Source organism: Zosterops lateralis (genome assembly GCF_965231275.1).
Source record: "Zosterops lateralis genome assembly, chromosome: 6".
Lineage (NCBI taxonomy): Eukaryota > Metazoa > Chordata > Aves > Passeriformes > Zosteropidae > Zosterops > Zosterops lateralis.
The window spans coordinates 57458402-57479398 of record NC_139761.1 but is presented as its reverse complement, the minus strand read 5'-3'; the positions used below and the strand labels follow the sequence as shown (position 1 = coordinate 57479398).

The window sequence follows — 20997 nt, the reverse complement described above, 5'->3', positions numbered from 1 at the left end:
AAAACCATTAGTGGAGTTTTACCTCTATTTCTCTTTACAGAAAGAGCTCATCTGACACCTCTGCACTGCAGAAATGAACGTTTCAAGGCAAGGACTGATGATAAATGAGGGATAATTAATGGATTGTCTCTTAGTCAATGAGATCCTGACCATGTATGAAGAAACTAGAACTGTCTTACCGTACACTGTGTGCTCTTTGTGATGCTCAGGGTGAAATCTGAGGAGAATTCCAAGTCTGGAATGGATGCAGAATTACAGTCGATGTGCTGTCAGAAATGGTAATAAAATTCTGTCAGGAACAGTAAGGAATGTTAATTTAGATCTCCCTTTAGACAAAGGTTGTTCAGTTGTTCTCATTATGAGATAACTTTCACAAGGCAATGCTATTTCAGCTTTCCAAAAAACGGGAAGAGACTAAAAAACTACCTAACCCCATGTGACAAAACACCTGAAACTCCTCTTCCTCATATGCCCAAATAAACAGACACTTGGAGCAGCAGTGGTATGGAACTACACATAGTGGCTCATCCTGGTCAGGAAAGTTGCTCCTTGAAGGCAGCTGCCCCTTGTTGAGAGTAAGCAGCTTCCACAGGCATCTTGACCTGTTTTACCCCTTGTTCATGTAAACTACAGCATTAACCTCATATGGGTTAAAAGGAGAAGAGGGTTTGATTTGCCAGATTGGCTTTGTATCCATCACAGAATAACTGAGGTTGAAAGAGACCTTCATGTGGGTTTGTTATCTTCTTTTCTTTTGTTACAGCCGGGATTAATACTTGGGAGATGGAGTTTTGTGCTCAGACTCAGTGTTTATTAATTCTTGTCTATGTTACAGTCTCATGAGCTGTGAGTTCTAGCTAACAAGGTAGAATGGCTCTGTGTCTATCTCTTTCCAAGGTCTTTCAAGGATAAACTCCAATAATGAGATGACATCTATATTGTTTTTACTTTTAACCCAATAACTGACCACCCCTGGTCTGCAATGTGGACCTTTTCACCCAATTACAAAATCCCACCCAGACCCATGAAGAAAAGGTGCAAGAAGAACTTAACAAACACCCTGAATCCTCCATCTTGCTTTATAGATCTATTAATATATACTACAACCTTAAACTCTGAGTTTCCCACACTGTGATATCACACAATTCCATTCAAACTCCACACTCACGATCCCAGTGCTGTCACTCAATTTTAGAAACCTTCTCCAAGGCCTCATGCCAAATGCAGTGTTTTGTTGAGGATAAGTGCTTGTCTGCACAGAAAGTCTGAAATTCTCAGTGCCCAGAGGTCCAACACTTTTGGAGAAGCCCCTTTGCAGTCTGTCACTGGACTCACTCCAGGACAGTCATCTCACTCCTGCACTGGGGAACCTGAGATTGGGGATGGCACTCCAGAAGTCATCTGTCTCCCTGGGGTACAGCCAGCTCTCTGGGCTGCAAGAGAAGATGCACCTCTGGTGATGAGCCTTCTTCCTAATGCAGCCTAGGAGGCTGCTGGCTGCCTCTGCCACACAGGAGTGTGCTGCTGGCTCATGGTCAGCTTGGTGTCACAACCAGAGCCTCCAAATCCCTCCCTGCAATGCTGTTTCCCAGCCTCTGTTGATACATGGGGTTATTCTTCCCTCCTTTCTGCAGGATTTCTGCATCCAGCCCTCAGTAAGAGGGACATGGAGCTGTTGGAGTGAGTCCAGAGGAGGTCACCAAGGTAATGCAGCACCTCTCCTGTGAGGAGGGGCTGAGAGAATTGGGATTGTTCAGCCTGGAAAAGAGAAGGTTTTGAGGTGACCTAACTGTGCCTTCCAGCACCAGAAGGGAGCCTACAAGAAAGATGGAGGGAGACTTTTTCATAGAGCATGGAGTGGCAAGGGGGAATGGATTCAAACTAAGAGACAGCAGGTTTGGATTTGGTATCAGGAAGAAATTCTTTACTGTGGGGTGGTGAGGCCTTGGCACAGGCTGCGCCATCCCTGGAATCGTTCAAGGCTGAGGTCTGAGCACCCTGGGACAGTGGAAGGTGTCCCTGCCCACAGCATGGAGTTGGAACTGGATGATCTTTAACCCAAAGCCTTCTAGGATTTTTTTATGCTGCCTTGTCATTTTTTAGGGCGTGTTTTCCTTCCTGAAAAGTTCCATTATGAACTATATAGAACAAGCAGCTCACCTGATGTGAGCAAACACACCAAAGTACCTTCTGGAATAATCATAATGATGAATGGGAACATTTTTAAACTTTCCCTACAAAATATAACCCATTTGTTCTGTGGGATAGCTATTGATTAAAACAATTTACCTATAATGCCACTGTTCCTCAACTCATTAATTTTACTACTTTGTACTGTAACTCCAGCAAACAAGCACATGCATTGATTTGAAGTTCTTTTAAAAAACATGATGGCTAAATGAGAACAAATGAGTGTAAAGCCATTCAGCACAACAGTTATGCTACATACTGTGCAATATCAAAATCCGGTAAGTCCCCACATCTGAGCTGGACAGTGACTGCTCATGACAGCATGGATTAGAGAGGGACATGCATTCACTGTTACCAGGAGAGCATTGCCAAAGTGAATTTGGCTTTGGATAGAAGAAATCATAGAAAATAGACAGAAATAGATAGAAGAAATCACAGCCTAAATATGGGAAAATTACCTTATTCAAAGTTGGTAAAAAAAAAAAAGCAATTAATACAAATTTTCCAGTCTTACCAGCAAAAACCTAACTGCACTTCTTTAATTTTGAAGACACCGAAGTTTGTGTGTGCCATGTGAATTTTTGCCCCTCCTCCATAAGGAGGAAATTTCTCATCATTAATTGACATGGTACCTTAATGACAGTGGCTGCAGATATCAGAGTGTTTGGATCCAGCACCTCCACAACAGCCTCTGGAATGACAGCTTTCTTCATACAAGACATGTCAAAGCCATACACGTCTTCCCAGAAAAGCAGCTTGTCCACGTGTTTATTCATGTCCCCAATAGCCACCAGACTGATGGTGCACAAGTCAGGATAAACTGTAACAACAGACAGAGCAGTGACATTTTATTTTACACACACACAGAGGACTTTTTTTCTCTTTTGTCTAAAAGCTATTAACATCTCAAAAGATTTTCAACAAGAATTTTTTTAGCTCTTGGACAAGACACTTTTTCTGCTACTTTACTTTCTAGAGTCCCATTTGTCCACAGAAGAGACTAGACACAAAAATTTAATTTTCATACACTACTCTGGTATTTCCTATTCACAACAAAATATCTTTGTAGTTGAACCCCACTACCAGGAAATGACTGGATACTTGATGTCTGAAGAGAGTAATTTGGAACAGCCTATTCTGGCTTCTATACAGAGACTAACCTAAAATATATTTCATAACTGTAGACAGACGCTCAAACAGAAATTCAGGTGAGGGCTTTGCAATAACATAAAACCTCTTTAAAAAACCTTATTTTCAGAAAAGAGCATATATTCTTACTCAAGAGTTTTATTCCTGTTTGCTATCAGCTCTGCCTGATTCTTACCTTACAACCAAAAAAATTATTTCTGGGTACTGGAAATAACCACTTTTCTATCTGCACCTGAGGAGAAGGAAGTGACCCACCAGACAGAAGAGAACCTCATGGATTCCCTCCCTCTCACTTTCAGAATAAAACCACCATTTTACACTTTTTTCACATTTGTGCTTTTCCTTCTTCCAAGAACATCTTCAGAACAAGTAACTATTTACAGCTTTTGCAAATACTAGTGCAAGACTGACATTTGCCTTTTTAACAGCTGCCAACAAAGCACTCAATTTCTTGGCAATCTCAACAGACTGGAAAACCCACAAAGAAGAGCTGCTATGTACACAGCTATCTATAACCCTAACAAACAGTAGATGCAGCTCAATTTATATTTAGCTAGATTTCTTTTCAGAGTTTTAAAGCCTCTAAAGCCATAATCATTGAATTCTTGACCTGATTTCAGAGCAAAATGTCAACTAAAACACCCTATTTGATTTAATTTTATATTAATACATGAAGTGGCCAGTGTTAATACAACTGAAGCCAAGTTTCTCTCTTCCTCCCCAAAATCTGGTGAACTGTAAAATTAATTTCATCTTCAGCTCTGCTTGAAATTATACTTTATCAAAAAGAATTAATCATTGGCACAGCATGGCAGGTCAGAAAAGCAGTATTTTCTACCTTGCAAAAAACTGAAGATAGAGGCAGCAAATTGAAATTAGTCTTTTCATATAGTGAGAAGAGTTTTAGGCCAAAGGAAATATTCTTATAAATAGTGATTGTAAAGAATAACCTTCTCTAAAGGAGGGTGTTTTTTTTTCTATAAAGACATTAAAGTCAGCACACTGACATTTTTCTCACTTGCTGACTGTTTAAAGCAGAATGAGTAAATACCAGCAAGCTGAAATTGGAATCCCATTGGTAAACTCACATCACCCCTACTTTGCAGCTGAGGAAATTGGAGCAGAAGGTGTTTCCAGGAACAGCCTACAATTAATCCAGCAGTACAAAGACACTTTGATGAGAATCCAAAGAGGAGGACAGTTAAACCTTTCTGTCCAGAACATCTCACCTGGTTCCAGCACACCTGATAGCTGCCACACAAGCACAAAACATCACCTGGGAGTATCTGCAGGTAGTTTCTGCAGCCACCACTGAGTGAAGCCTGTTTCTCCAAGGTGTCCCTCTGCTGTTTTACAGTGTGTATGTACCTGGCTTTACCTCACAGCATTCACACCTTCAACATTCCAAAAAACTGTGATAAAGAAAAAAAAAAAAAAAAAAAAAAAAAAGCAAGGGACAAGAGCCTTGGAGGGTTTCTTTTTTCTTTTTTAGAGGAGTGGGTTTCATAGGATGCAATGGTATGGGGAGAAGTGAGGTGAAAAGACTGGCAGTCCCTAGATACAGAATACACACGAGTGTTGTAGCGCCACTGGAAATGAAAATTAAACCCACAGCAAAACGTGATCAACTGCTTTATAAACTTCCTTCCTCTGACTAGGCCAAATTTCTGGGACATTCTGTAAACCAAAAAGAAACTGAATCACCTCTATCAAGCATAAAATATTTGAACTGGATCATAATCAGTTTTTATTAAATCTTTGTTCTTACAGCAAATCCTTGAATCAGCAGTGGAACCCATGATCAATTATACAATGTGCTCAAGAACAAGGGAAAATGTAAACACAAAATGGTCCAATTTAATCTGCAATTTTGACTATTAATAGTAGCAAAAGTAGACAATTCTATTCAGACTTCACAAAAAGAAATCAGTGCTCTACCAACAGGGCTCAGGCAGAAGACTGCAGCGATTCAATAATTTACAGACCCTCCTATACACTGAGATTTGACTGAAAATGTAAGTGATGTTATCTGAATATCAGCCTAAATCATCCAAACACTGTGGAGTTTTTATTTAAAAGCACCTGCATAAAAATGCATTTGCCATTTCCCCATTACCCTTATTTCCCTGGAAATCCTCTGCTCTTTCTGTAACACTTTCCTGTACGATCCTGACAGACCCGTCATTTTTTTCCCCATTAAGCCCATAATTCAGTAATTATTCCTTCTCACAGGTTGAAATGAGCAAAATGCTGATTGGACAAAAGCACAGACTCCTCAGAGCTCTCCCAGATTCATCTCTTTGACCATCTGTGTCCTTCTCGAGTCGGTGCCCACGAGCCATCCGTCACCACCAACAGCTCACGTGCCGGGGAGGATGTGATGGGAAATCCTTCAGCCCTCAGCAATGCCTCACAAACTGCAGGAGGCTGCAGGGGAAGACAGCAGTCCTCCAGATCCACAGAAATAACTCCACTATCATCATTTTGATGTGAAGGAGCATCATGTTTTGAGTGTATTATGTTTTGAGTCACCTTACCTTTGTCACCCCTCAACAATGAGAACTGGACTCAAGGGTGTGAAAAAATCTCTACTTGAGCAGCAGCTCTAAAGAGCAAACAGATGGGCCCTGGGCAGCAAAAATGTTCTGTTCCCAAATAAAGCTCTTCTATACTGTACACATTACCCCAGACAGTTTGGCACAATCCACTCCATGCCAATAGGCTGAGCTGAAGTAATGATGATATGACTGACTGAACACATATCTGGAAATTTGGATTCTATTCCCGCTTCAATCACTCAAATTGCAGCTGCTGCTATTGGTTTTTTCAGCTTTCAAACATTCCCTGTGATAATGATCTTGGGCTCAATAGTACCAAGTGGCTGTAGACAAAATTAAGCAGATTCAGAAGTTTCTCTGGTAAGGCTTCACCTCAGAGTGAACTTTAGTTCTGGCTCATCTGGATTTGGATGTGCAATTCAGCTGCACTGCAGAAGAGTCCGTGCTGCTGAGCACCCTTCTCCTGGGCCCAGGGCACAGCTATTCACCTGCTGGCCAAGCTGGCAGAGGAGCAGGACCTGTAGGCACCTCAATGAAACTGCTGACAGAACTTAAAATCCCATCAGTGCCTGCACAACACTCTGTGCTTTGTCAAGAATCAAAGCAGGGCCCAAGACCATTGTCAGGCCCCAAAGGATTAGTGCACTGCAGAACCAGGATAGCTCACCTCTCCAAGGAATCTCTGGAGGTTACAAACCAAGAGCAAACCTACCAAAAACACAGTTCAAACAAAGGTTGGGAATTTCTGGCCCTTTTCAGGCGGCTTTGGAAGTAGTAGCTAAACATAAAGTGAATTCCTTATGATTTTAGGGAATGTGCCTGGATTTAATTGTATTGCAGTGTAAAATTATCAGCATACATTTACACAGAGCACACACCTGTGTTCCTGATGTGGCTGGACTACTCTACACTACTGAAAACAAAAAACTCATTCCGTCACGTTGCTCAAGTGGCTACTAAATATTCTAAGACATCTCTGACTTGCATATTCAGCTTTGTGAACAACTGCATAAACCCCATCTTTCCTGCTGCACTCCACAGAGCACAAAAGCCCACTGCAACCAGAGGGAAGCACTGCAGCAATGACTGTGACACAGTCATTAATCCAATCATTAGGTCAGTGTAGTGGAACTGTGTGCATGGTTAGTACAAAAGGGGGAAAAAAATCCCCCCCAGACTGATGAATACGATTGGAAAGGTCAATATGAAATACAATACTGACAAAGGAATTAAGCACATGCAGGACTCATGCACAAAACTGCATCACATGAAGAATAAATATTTACAGGCATTTAAACACTGCTAAAGATGACACTAGCTAAGCTGCTTAAATGGGTAAAAGAACTCGACTTCAAAGCAAATCCTTTTGTTTTGTCACAACCCTACCCTCAAGCCACAAAAATAAAGAGCTTATTACCATCAGGATAAATATGCTAAACTGAAACAGTGTTAATTCCATTAATTACTTAATGTGTTTGAAATTATATCCTTCCCACACAGGAAGGAAAACACCCCATATACTTTTCCTCTAATCCACAATAGTTTACTCAAACATATCACATCTTACAGGATAAAACTTCTGTGCCTCTGTTCACAGTTAGGCAGAAACTTGGATTTCAGGAGGGGAAAACAAATGCCCACATGTGTGGGAAGAATTAGGGAGGAAAAATTTAGTCTGTACTTAAGAATAAATAGCCCCCTCTATTCTTAAAAACACTATTAACTTGAGACCTTGGTACCCCATCTAAGGTTCTTCTATTGCCCATACAGTAAACTAATGCCTTGAAGCTCCTACTAATGGAAACATTTTTCACTGAGACTGGCAACTTTCTCATCCATGCATAGCTTATTCTAGGTCTCTGAGTTCATTTAGCTTCCCCCCAGAGCTAAATTTATTAGAAGAATTGAGCACCAACCTGAGCCTCCCTCTGCCAGGTACTTGTCCTTTGCATAGATGACAGAATCCAGCATTGACTCAAAGAGAAGGAAATAACCCTGTTCACAGAAAAGGGAAAGAATTCAGAAATCATTGTGTTTCTTATAATTATTCATTCTACACAAAGGCTTTATCAACAGAGTTTAAGAACATTATAAGCCCATACACCCAGGGAGTTTCTCAACAACAGCACTGTCACTTCAAAACTTATTATATAAAGTATCACCTTTAATTTCCCAAACTGCAAAGAGGAAATAAGTATGCCAAAGAGAAAATAAGTATGCCATCCACACCAATAATTACCCAAAAAGAGTTCTACAACATCAAAACATCAAATTCAACTCAAAGCAAGTGAAAAGCAGCATGTATTGATTTTTTAGTAATAACTGCATAGGTTCCAAGAAAAATAGAAATAAATTATTTAAAAAAAAAATCCCTTCCCCTTCAGATCTGCAAGTAACACTGAAACTACTGTCAGAGAAAGGCCAAATGAAATGCGTCTCTGCTTCTTCATATTTGCAACCTCGTGGTGCAACCATCACCCTGGGCAGTGCTCACTGACAGAGGTGGAAATAAATCATGTACAAAACATCGGTTCTCTGGGTGCTCTACATAATTTAGCAGCACTCAGACTTGCAGAATTTCCAGGGTAATAATGGTTACAAACCAGATTTCCATATGGCTTTTTTGGGTTGGAATTGATTTTATGGCAGGTTAATCATAATGCTATTGGTGTTTAGAAGAACTTACTGTAAACTTCAAGGAGTCTTATGCTGAAACAGGGAAACATTCCTTATTTAAATATGTAAGATATTAAAAAGCTGAAATAGCAGTATTAAATAAAATTAACATTTTATAGAGAACATCCACTTTCTCTACTACTTCTAAACAAACTCCACATTTATGAGATATACAGCCCTTTGTTTTCCAATTGATATACTGATTTTATACCTTTTCTGCCCTCCAAGTTTGAGCATCATTGTTACTCAATACTGTTAACATATTTCACATACATGCTCACAACACCAAACCAATTAGGACAAATACCAACAAAGATTTTGGATTTTCGTTTTAGCAACCTAATTTTCATTTTGCTTAAAACTCAGCCTAGCCACATGCCTTGATCCAGCTGGCAAGAATAAAATGGATGACTGAAGTCCAGTCAGCAGTAATTTACCAAAGGAAAGCTCAGAAGTTGCACCAGAGAAGTTTCAGATTGGATGTCAGGAGAAGTTTCTTCACTGAAATGGTTCTCAAGCACTGGAACAGGTTTGCCCAGGGCAGCCCCTGCAGGGATTTAAAAGTCACGCTGAATGTGACACTTGGAGACATGGTTTAGTGCTGGACTTTGAAGGGCTGGGTTGGACTCAATGATGTCAAAAAAATGCTTAAAGTTCAGAATTGCTTCTAAATGCCATTTTCTGCAGCCTTCAGAACCAAAAACCAAAACTGAAAACCTTAGAGAAACTTGAAGTATGGCATATCTGTATTCAAAGAGTTATTTCACAGTGTGAAAATAATGGCCTCGTCCTTTCCTCAATCCGTTTGTTCTGGTAATAGTGCTCCACTGAAAACCTCACTTTTCAAACTTGCCTGTTCTTCTGCTTTGCTGCCCAACTTGTGTTACATCCTTAGAATAAGCCCCAGAAGGAAGATTACTGCTTGGTGAGCAATAGGGCTTTACAAGCTTTGCTGAACAGCTGAAAACAATCCAATTGCGTCAGGCAGGGATAATTTGCTGCCCACAGCAAGCCAAAAGCACAGCATGGAACCACAGCTCTTTTTTTTTTTTTCAATATATACTGTTATGGCTTAAAAATAGAATATATTTACCTCACAAAAAGTATTTTTAGATGCCTTTAACTGAAAATGAGTTGTTTTCACAGTATTTTAAAGGTAAGCTCTAGGACATATTGAAGACTAGTCACTAGCAAGAGTCAGTAACTCACTAAGTGACATCTTTATGGATCACTTCCTTCTTTCTGCCCACTATGTCTGTACAAGAAGTACAGCTAGAAGATACTCTCTCAGGAGAAACACAGGAAAATTCTCACCATCCTTTCCCTGACTTTCCACTCTGGCACTGCTGGTTCTCCCTCCACTCCCAGTTCTCTCTCCTCCCCAATTCATTATAGCATTCCTGCAAGTTACATAAGCCATCAGTGGTACTGAAACAAGTAATTTACTACTTACACCAAAACATTTGGCTCAGTGTGCTGTGCTCATCTGTAGTGTAAGTTAGAACACAATTTCACAGCCTGTAGAGGGAATTACACCTGACATTTTTCCCCCTGATGCTGTAGGGATATCCTGCTCCACCCCCAAAAACGGTCCAGGGTTTATTTTTCCTTAAGCATGTGGTGACAGCCTCAAAATCAAGCAGTGCAAAGAGATCTCTGTGATACAAATCTGTAAGCTGCATATTATTAGTGCAATCTTTGATGGTGGCTAAACTGAGTCACATTAAAGGCGACACTCTCTGGTAAAGATGCACGGAACACCTTAAATTTAATGCTGTCCCATTACACGTTTTCTACTAAAAAGCTGGCCATTCCCTTCTCAGAAGGAACATGAAGTTCCTTGGTTTTTATATATGAAAAGCTGAAATGAAATGTTCTCCAGCTAACAACAAAGCCCCATCTAAAGAGATGGGGACAGAAACAGAAACACAGAGCACTGTGAGTAACTCTGCTCACCCCTGCCCTGCCTCATCTCTGCCCAAGGAGACCCCCTGAATCCACAGGAATGTGCATTTTGCTACAGTTCTTATATATCCTTTATATCTGTATTCTGTGTTCCTGACAGAGTTATAAAAGGCTCATCAATCTTTGATGCCTTAATATCTTGCATTCTTAATTTTTTTCCTGTTATTCAAATATACTACAGCATTCTCATGTTCATTTTCATTTTATTTCAAAGCTTCATAAAAATATTTTACCAACTGATCAAAATGTAAGTATTGAAGTTCTTTTAGCTTTAGTGTTTCAGTATTTGCATGATAATCTTCATGGAGACAAAGAGTTTAAGCTCTTTAAAAACATCAAAAAGTGGATTAGCGTGTTTACAATAGCAAGAATCAGCAGAATTTTTGCTACAGTGGGGGAAAAAAGCCATGTAAAGATAAAATTTGGAAGAATTGTTTAACTACTTGAATAAGCACTGTGTTTCCCCTCCACTTGCTACCAAAGATGCATTTTATTATTTTCTGTAACATGACTGAACCTGGTCTGGTTCTCCAGATTCAGTAAGGATGGATTTTTAATGAGACAAAAAACAGTTATCAAATCATTGCTCCACAGAGTCAATTTGATCTTTTTTTAATCCCTAATGGTATTAAAAAGTGCATTATTTTCTTAAACTGAAGTTTCTAACTCCAGGACTTCCACAGGCCTGCACAGTAAAGCAAGTTACAGAAAGTTTAAAACACACATTGGACAACAGATTCTGATCTCTAACACAACATTTCATCCTGCATTAACAAATGCACAAAACTGATGACACGCTGTGCCATGAAAAATTACATGTTATTTGACAAAACTCCCTCCAAACCTGCAGCACACTCAAATGACAAGTAGCAGCTACACACAAACACTGCAGCAACATCTCCCACATGCTAAGTTTGCCTTCATGCTGACCTCCCATGGACAATTTAATTTAAAATAAAGGGAAAAAAAGAGGAAGCAATTCATTACTGACAGAGCAAGCTTGTAAATTTTAAGAATCAATTTAAGCTTGATTTTGTCATTATGCACACCCTGTTGTTTCCTTAAACAAACAGAACAAATAAAACAAATAAAAGAGTAGAAAGGTGATCCCCATTACTGGTGTTAACCAAAAAAAAAAAAAAAAAAAAAAAAATCATCCAAGGAAATAACTGTGCATCTCTCACAGAGGGGAAAGGAGGAAGGAGAGATGGTTTACAGTGTTTCAGACTCTTCCTCTTCCCTAGGTCCTGAATGCCTCTGTTCACAGCCCACCTCATGTAATTTCAAAATTATTTTAAAAAAAGAGAAATAAATACAAAAGTAAGAAAAAAAGGAGAAAATATTAGCTATCTGACCAAAGACATGATTACAAGACAAGTACTAGGTTGTATCCTCAGTGGATTTTAATCTGACAGTCCATCTCTTCCCCAGTTTTATCTTGTATAACTCTGCTGCATATTCAGCACCACAATCCCCTGCATAAAAAATGCAATTTATGAGTACATGTTGTACACTAACACTGTATTTGAGACAACCATCTCAGACAATTGTCTCTCACAGTACAGCTCCTTTACAAACAAGAAAGGCAGATATTCTCAAGTGAATAAAACCTTCAGCTTTATAGTTTTAGCTGAAGAAAGGAAGCAAAAGCAATACTGATGGCAAGAAAAATCTGCACATGGTTGCAGCTGTGCGAGAACATTCCAGGAAACTGTGACATACATTTTGTTGCTTTCTGCACTCATCTTTTCAATAAGCAGCCTGTGAAGTTTACAATTACCCAACCTAAATAATTCAGTCATTTTTGTATGTCATATTTTCCTGCCCAGGAATCCATGTAAGTCTACACTCTGAATAAGAAGAAAGGGATTTATCTGTAGGTGACTTATGATACAAGCAGATAAATAATAGAATATGAGAGCCTGGGAGTACTTAATACAAATTTTGAGTTACACAAATTAAGGTTTGTAAAGATTTCACACATCAGAGCTCTAGGCAGGCAAGCAGGATGATGCATCAGCAGCTTGCAGCCAGATACAAACCATCAAAGAGTCCTGGACATGGAAACCTCCACAAAAATAAGGTCAGTAGTGGTGTTTTATATAAAATTCACTCATTCTTACATCCAAAAAACCCTTCTCCAAGAACTGACAGATCTTCTCCTTAGAGAACCTGTTTGGTTATTAGCACAGACAGTTGCTTGGCCACTCCTGTTCTCTTTCTCAGGCAATGTGATTCCCTGGGTGAAGTGGCCCTGCTCTCCCTCGTGCTCCTGGCTCACAGCATACAACAAGTCCCTGGGGTCAGGCTGCAGACTTCACTGAAGTTTTGCTAAAAACTGTGTCCAGCTGCCTTTGGAGTGAAAGCCTGAACAGCTTCATCTGGGCCTCTGGAAGCCCAAGGGGCCCTCAATCTTCAACAACCTGCCTTCTCTTAAAAGGACACCAAGAGAACAGCTCACAGCTCTCCACACCTCCCACTGTTTTCCCCTGTGTTTTACACAGTGGGTTGAACTGAACACAATCACAGAAATGTCCTGTGTCTGATGGTGACATTGTCAAACACACCAACTTTAGATGTCACAAACTGAATTTAGTACGTTACAAACAAGCCCACTGCTAATTTCTTTCACTGGCTTAAATAAAACCACTGAAGATATGCTTGCTCTTCATTCAGCCTCTAAACCTGGAACATGAAAAAAGCCATATCCAGAGGAATTTAAATTTTATTATTACTTTTGGAATAAAGTATTATTTTGGAAGTATTATTTGGAAAGTAGTATTTTGGAAGATGGCAAGCATGCATTTCAAATACAAATTTCTACACAGACACACACACATACACTCACACACGACTGCCCACTGTGTAATATTTAACATGCTTCTCCCATTTTTCCATAATTAAAGGGAACAAATTTACAAATGAAAGAGAGAGGAGAAGAGCAAGCAGTTTGTGGCAGTCGTAGGTCACTTCTGCAATTAAGTAAATGATCATCAGAAACCATCACATTGAGATGCTCATAATGCAATGCTGCAGCATTTTCAGCTACAGCTTTTTCAGAAAGCCTAATCTAGAAACAATCCTGGGGGAATGCAGTGTTTTTCCTCTCTCTTGCCTCATACTTGTGTCTAATTTTCTGATGTTCCAGACACAGCTCTTAAAAAAAAAAGCTTATTGTGTACTGGTCTTAAGCAGCATTCTGTACCAAGCAAAACAAAGCTATGGCTCCACAAAAGAGTTTGACATTTATTGATCTAAAAGCAGTTTGTTTTCTAAACAGAACTGCAACTTTTCATATTTTTGTTACAAAGAAAAATGTGAGAATTTTCCTGCCAGTCCATACAGATTCTCTGCATAATGAGAGGCAAAATCTGACATATAATGAATTCTTTTTTGCTCTCATGCTTCAACATTTCCAAGCACTTACATTCACATATTAAGAACAGATTTCACACTGTATCATGTAGGGAAGGAAATGAAAAAGCAAATTCACACAAGAATGCCAGACAAAGAGGAATCTTCACTGCATTAGGCAACATAATGTTCCTTTCAGGACAGTGTTGGAACAGTGTGTACACTATCCAGCTATCAATCTTACTTCCACAGCATTGTCCTCTTTATCTCTGTCATGCAGCAACCTATAAAAGTCCTAACGTTCCTAAATCTTTATAATACCTAATTAAGTGAAGTGCACATGGCTACGTAATTACAACATCAAATGGTAAATCAGCACACAAAAGAAAAATATCCAACATTCAATACTTCATTTCTTACAAGAGCTGAGTTTTGAAATCCTTTACTGATTTACAACATGACTTCAACTCACCTGTCCATGTTCCCTTTAAAACCAAATCTGGGGCTCCAGAAAGAGAAATGTGATTTTGGGAACATTAATCTTGGTGCACATATTAGGCAGCTGATCTGAAGTTTCCCTGCAAAAACCTATAATTACATTTCTAGTGAAGACACCACACCGCCAGAAATCACCAACCATAATGTGCTATTTTTAAAGCACTGGTTTAAGCCAATGGCTTAAACTATCCTTGAAACTAGTGACCTCAACACTAAATTAAGCTCGTGCTTCAAACAATGTATACTACAGCAGTGAAGGAAAAACTGCAGATTTCTAGTTCACTGACACATGTAATATCAAATAAATATTTTTTTAAAAGGCAAACCAATTTATTTTCATCTTTCCTTGAAAAAACATAAGGATTCACAGTGAGTGTGTGACCTCCCCCATCAAAGACGATTTTATACAGCAGAACAACCACGGTTTGTTAAAAAACAAAACAAACCCCACACAGAAACAACTAACACTGAATGTTAAGTTTTCATTACTGATCTTAAATTTCAGGAAGTCCCAACAGCTGGAAGCAGCATGAAGAAAACCTGTGTTTGGAAGTGCTTTTTGAAGGCCTGTGATATGAGGATACTAAACAGCAGAAGTTCACAAGAAAAACAGTTCAAAGAGATGTTTCCTACCACATTCTTGACAGGGAACAGGCATTCCTATGTCACTATGAAACTCAGGCTGGCACTGGGTTTTATAACACAGATTTCTTTATTAGGATTGATGACAGCTAGCAAGGAGAGGTGTGTAACAGTTATCAGCCACCCCATGAGAGAAGGTAACAGGCCAACAGCTGAAATCCAGTGGATTCCAGGAGACGGCTCATTTAGACACTGCTGCCCATCACACTTATTTTGTACTTCTAAAATCAGTGGTTTTGCTGTTATGCTAAAACTCAGCAATGAAAGGCAACACTGTTTTCAAACTCCCCCAGTATTTGCAGATTTCCAGAGGCAGCACCTTCCCTCCCCATCACCTTTCCTGCACAGTCAGGAGAGTCCTTAGCTGAATTTGCAGACTGAAGGTATTTTACCCATCAGAATGAGCTGGCTGGATGACTAATATAATATTTCTACATTACCTTCACCTGAGCAGCACAACAGTATGACTGAGTGCTTTAAAGATTTCCAAACCAACCATGTGAAAGAAATTTGCTGCACCTAAAGCAGCTCAATTGTACTTAAGAGAAACCTGGCTCGAAAGAGCTTGACCAAGAGGGACCAGGAATTGTGTCCAAGTACCACATAATCAGGATTGCCACCTCATCTCTGACATTGTCAAAGATATTGTTGGAACCGTGATAGATGCTTTGGTTAAAAAAAAAAAATAGCATCACTTATAGAATAACTTTTCAAATGAAAGAAAACACATCTTTTTCCTGAAAAAAACTTGCAAAGAATAGCCATGCACCTTACCATCCACTCAGATATAATTATGTCCACTTTTTCCAAAGGCAGATCGACTTCCTCAATTCTTCCTTTGACTAACGTAACAATCTTTTCAAGTTTATTTAATCTGCAAGTCAAAACATAAACAAATTAGTTTCTATTTCCAATTTACGCTGTCAAGAGAGATATACTGACATCTGTATTTCGTATTCCTCCTCTCACAAACTTTTTGGTTTAACTAATCAAGAAGCACTAGAATGTGCTACCCCTCAGTTATATTTCAGGGGGAACGTTTCCAAGTTGCTAAAAATTGCAGCAGATTAAGTGCCAGGAGAAGATGGCAGGCAGTAGATCTGTGTACATCCAACGTGCCGTGGATGCAAATGTGCAAGCTTCAGAAACCAGGAAAACAGAGAAGGAGGCAATTTAAAACTGCTGCTCCTCTTTATTTAAAAGTTGCTTGTTTCCATTTCTCCTCCTGTGACCTCCACAGCAATCAGAGCCTACTCACCACACCAGGACAGCAATGGAAATTAACTTCCTTACAGAGCTGCTTTGCATGGCTTGGTTTTTTATTTAACCAAATCAGCTGCAAAGTCACTGAGAACAAAGCTTCCCTCTAAATGAGGACTACAGTTATTCCACAGCAAAGGCACCCTCCCCACTGTGATTTGGGCAAAAGGATCTGCAGTGCTCAGTGCCTGCACTGACCAGGGATTGCCTCATGTGCATGTCATGGTACAACCCATCCTGCAAGGAGGGAGGCACTGGGACAGGTTTTGAAACAAGAACTGCACAGCAGTGAAATCATGCAGTGTGTAAATGCTTGAAATGTACTCTTTTCCTTCTTGGCAAACCATATTAGACTTTCTTGCACATATCTTTATTACCATGGCTATTCTCACAGAAGGCAGAAAAGTATTCTCAGCACAGAAATTTATCTTCCCACAGGCTCTTATCTCTGCCCCTTCCCTCCCTCTCCTGATATCTTACTCCTACATTCTGTCTGGCTTTCAATGCACACCAGTAATGACATTAAAAATTCCATCTAAAAGACAATGGAAGAACCATCAGTATGAAGGGAGGGAAAGGAAAGGGTCAAAGGGCTCCTTGAACACGTGGGGCTGGTGCAAAAATCAATTAAATCCTCTACATAAGACAGTCTTCCGTTAGAAGATAGCAGTTCATTACTTCTGAACAGAAGTAAAAATACAAGTTCAAAGTGAGGAATGTTAAAGAGCTACTACGCACAACAATAATTGAAGAAGGATTAGAAAGTTCTCTTTAGATCTCTTTTAAGTGACCACATCCAAGGACACGATTTAAAACAGCAGAGAGGAAAAGGATTAATTAACCACACATTTGTTTTCAATTATAATGCTTTAAAAAACCCAAACCAACCAATGTAGTTTACATATTGTAGGAAAACTTGAGATGTTATTTAAGAAGTCTACTTCAACCTTCTATTCTAGCTTAACAGTGATGAATGACAATAATCCACTCACTGTGCTAGAAATTTTACAGGGACCATTCACAGCAAGAAAAAGAAAAGGCAATCGTTTAGTTTAAAGTAAGATTATTTTTAAGGCTACTCAGGCTATGTCTTCTGGTTCACTTACACACATGGGTTGAACTGTTTCCAGTAATTAGCACACTAAAACTTAATCTGAATTCTGGGAAGGACAAAAGCACACTCTTGAATGACAGGTGGAAGTGTTCCTCAACTGCCATTTTTGAAGCTGCAGAGTTGTTTAGTGTTCCAATAAATATTTGTTACTCCACTGTAACTCTGTCAGCTTTATTCCTTTAGGGAAACTAACTTTAACCAGACAAATATAAATTGTTTTGATGTGAACTGGAGACTTTAATATGAATTGAACCTTTTACAACAGAAAGTACCTATAAATGTGCAGCCTGACTTGCTGTGTACTTCGAGTGGCAATTCGTCACTCTGAAGAGTTTAAGAGTTTTGATTCATTGTTTTTCTTAGAGGCCTGCCCTTCTCCTCCCCAAAGATAACATATACTGACTGTTACTTCTACTCTCCCCTAAGTATAAATAACACACAAAGGACTTTGTGCACTTGTTGGAAGTTACAACAGCCCTAAGTTTGTAATCTAGTACCTTAAATATAAAACACTATTTCACATTTGCAACCACCCTGAAGACGTCAGGGACTCAGGGGAAAAGTTCTCCTTAAGGAGAGTCTTTGTGCCAGAAAAGCATTTTAGTCAAACATGCACTTAAGGTTTAACATGGTGCTTTTCCCAAGCAGATATATTTATTTGAGTAATTTTACAGCACCCAAGAGTGCAGTGCTGCATCACTGAGGTGTGAGTGGTACCTAACAAATTCTGCACAGACATTACTGCTGTGCCACTTGAGCATGCCTAAAAAAAAAAAAAAAAGTCACTCCCAAATTCTTCAGTATCTACCTGGATTTTATTTTCCCATCTGCTCTTATAAAATCAACCTAACTGAAAAAACCTACAAGCTTCATCTATCAACAGTGCACATGCACACTTATACTCCTCCTATTCATCCTAGAAAATCCTTTTTAAGTCTTCAGACATCATGGCTTGATTTTTTTACATATGCTCAGCCTCCCTAAATATCCTCCATAGGCAAATAGTGACATGTGGAGTGGATAAATGAACGAGGTCAATGTTATTTTCTGTTACCCAGACAAATTATAGAAATTACTCAAAATTCCTAGAAAGAAACAGAAAACTAACAACCACAACTTCTCCTACCTAATGATGTCCATGGCCTGATAGATGATTTCAGATTGGTCAACTCCAATCACTCTCTTGGCACCTGCTTTGGCAGCAAACATGGAGAGTATTCCAGTCCCACAGCCAACGTCCAAAACCACCTGGAATGGAATAGACGAAAGCAAAACCATCTTACTTCCCTTGCTGTGTTTTTTCTACATCAATGAGATACCATATCCCAACAGAAGGCACAAACTCTTACTGCTACATGCAGAGATATCCAAGCCAAACGGAGGTTTTAACCCCCCACTCTACCACCTTTCCAGGCACAGAATGAAGCCCATCACTAATTCCAGCTGCAGATTAACACAGTCACAGTGGGAAACAACAGCAAGCAATGATGTGGGAAGCACCTGAAATGTTACATGAAGAGGAGAAAAAGGGAATTATAGCCTGAGCAATTTTAAGCACTGAATCACTAGTAATTGAACCTAGAAAACATATTCTAGTTTCAGTTACTAATTAAAAGTCTATTCAGAAACTTTATTTAGGATTCCTCTGCCAGACATGACCATAGTGGCACAAAACAGCCATGGCTCAAGATGTTCCTTAATTTTAAAATAGTCACTGGCACAGTTTTGACACCCGGAAATGTTTTTTTTCTAGCACTATTTACAATCAAAATAGAGTGAGAAAAAATCCAGTTATGATGGAATCCCAAGAGTTTTCATGAAAACTCATGAATTTCACCACTACAGATGGAAAAAGTACACTCAGCATAGTAAGATCCATGAAAATGCCTGGGGGTTTGTGTATCACATATCAGCTACTATAGCAAGACTGAAAAGTTAAAAAATGTGAAGCCACTAAGGAAAGAGTAGCAAATTTATGACTAAGCAGAGTTGAGCTGCCAGCAGTTCTAAGCTTCAGAGAGATTTTACCAAGCAGCCCTTTCCACGCCTTGCTATCACAACTGTGTATTTCTTCTAAAGGCTGGAAACTTCTCAACAGCTCAGCCTCATGAATTTGGTAAAATAGATTTTTAAGCTGAGTTCCAGGCTGGATGTTTTCACAGAATTACTGGGGCTGAAAGGCATCTCTGCAGATTCTGAGGGTGTATTTTATTGCATTGGCCACATCATCAATGGTCTTATTGTTAGGCTCACATCTAACAGAGCTAAGCTTTACTAATGGTGTTGAAAAACTCTGAACACTAAACCAAGAATGTTCTGAAGTCTGAAAATCAAAGTAAGTTTTCTAAACACTATGTAGAGCCACTCATATCATGTACACCATTTAGGAATGAACAGAATCAGAACTGTAAAGACAGAACTTACTTTTCCATACCTAAGACTTAAACATGAGAGTAAGTACGACTTACACTTAACAAGAACACTGTGTCAGAATTACCAGCCATGGCAGGAATTTATTAGAAAGAAAAACTGATCTCACTGGCTCTTCTCCTCCTGTAAAACCTGCCCTCTCAGCTTTCATTACATTAAACATTTTTCCAAAGAAGGCATCAAATCTCTCGCTAATCAATCCCATATTTGAGAACCATAACCCCACTTTACAAAATATTTCAAGGCAGTAATGCACCCTGCTGCTGATGCACTTTCCAGCTTATAAGCCACTGATCACTCTTGCTTTGGCACAGCAAAACCTTGCATTTCACCTGACAAAGAGCAGCACAGCAAGTACAGGAATGTTCTGTTCCTCAGGTCTGCCTGCCTTCCTTGTACACAATTCCAAACATCCTGATGACGGACACAGAACAATGACCCTGAAACCAGCATGAATAAAACCAGCTGTTTACCCTTAGTGCAGCGTAAGGGTGCTCTGGGAAGCAGTGACTGAAGAATTGACTGCCACCTGTCTCAGTAGAGCACTTACAACCTGGAAACAGACTTAACAGCAGTATGGTGACCTTTTACAGCAGCTTGTGTAGAGGGAAGTTGTGGACAGAGTTACTTGCTCCACCTTGCAACTCTTTTGCAGCTTTGTTTGAAAAGGAGTCAACTCCACAACTCAGAAGTTAAGTGAGAACATGATATGGCTACAGAGATCCCTAAACTGAACATGCTGGAGAGGGGAACAGAAAATAAAAATCAATAATCTTGCAGCTGCTGAAATCTCACCCCCTCCAACATCACCTGCTCTAACATTTCACCTGTGGTAGTTAACAAAATCACTGAGCCATGACAGCTGGAAATCACAGCCAAAAATAAACCACTGTGAAAGAACCATCTTGATGTACAGTTGCATGGGAAGAGAGCAATCACCACAAATTGGAAAAAAATCAAAACAGACACCGCTTTGGACAGCTGCCCTGGTCACTTAAAAACCCAGATGGAACTCATCTAGACTTAGGCAGGGGATGGGATAGAGAAGAGGCACTGGAGAGAAAACACAGTCTGGAATAGGTGTGAGGAAGGGAAAGACAAGCAGAGGGATCACAAATTAGCCTAAGGACAAAGGTCCACAGCCCACACATTCTTGCAGAG

General features: G+C 39.6%; 1 protein-coding gene across 1 annotated transcript in view; it reads right to left on the bottom strand.

Moving 5' to 3' along the window:
• Positions 1-20997, bottom strand: part of PRMT3 (protein arginine methyltransferase 3) — a 51873-nt gene that overhangs the window by 18615 nt on the left and 12261 nt on the right. The window contains exons 8-12 of the mRNA XM_083864399.1: positions 18533-18654; positions 15807-15906; positions 7814-7892; positions 2823-3010; positions 180-266 (exon numbers count right to left, since the gene is read on the bottom strand). Of these exons, the coding sequence (XP_083720525.1) occupies positions 180-266; positions 2823-3010; positions 7814-7892; positions 15807-15906; positions 18533-18654 (576 nt within the window). The remainder of the gene's footprint in view (positions 1-179; positions 267-2822; positions 3011-7813; positions 7893-15806; positions 15907-18532; positions 18655-20997) is intronic.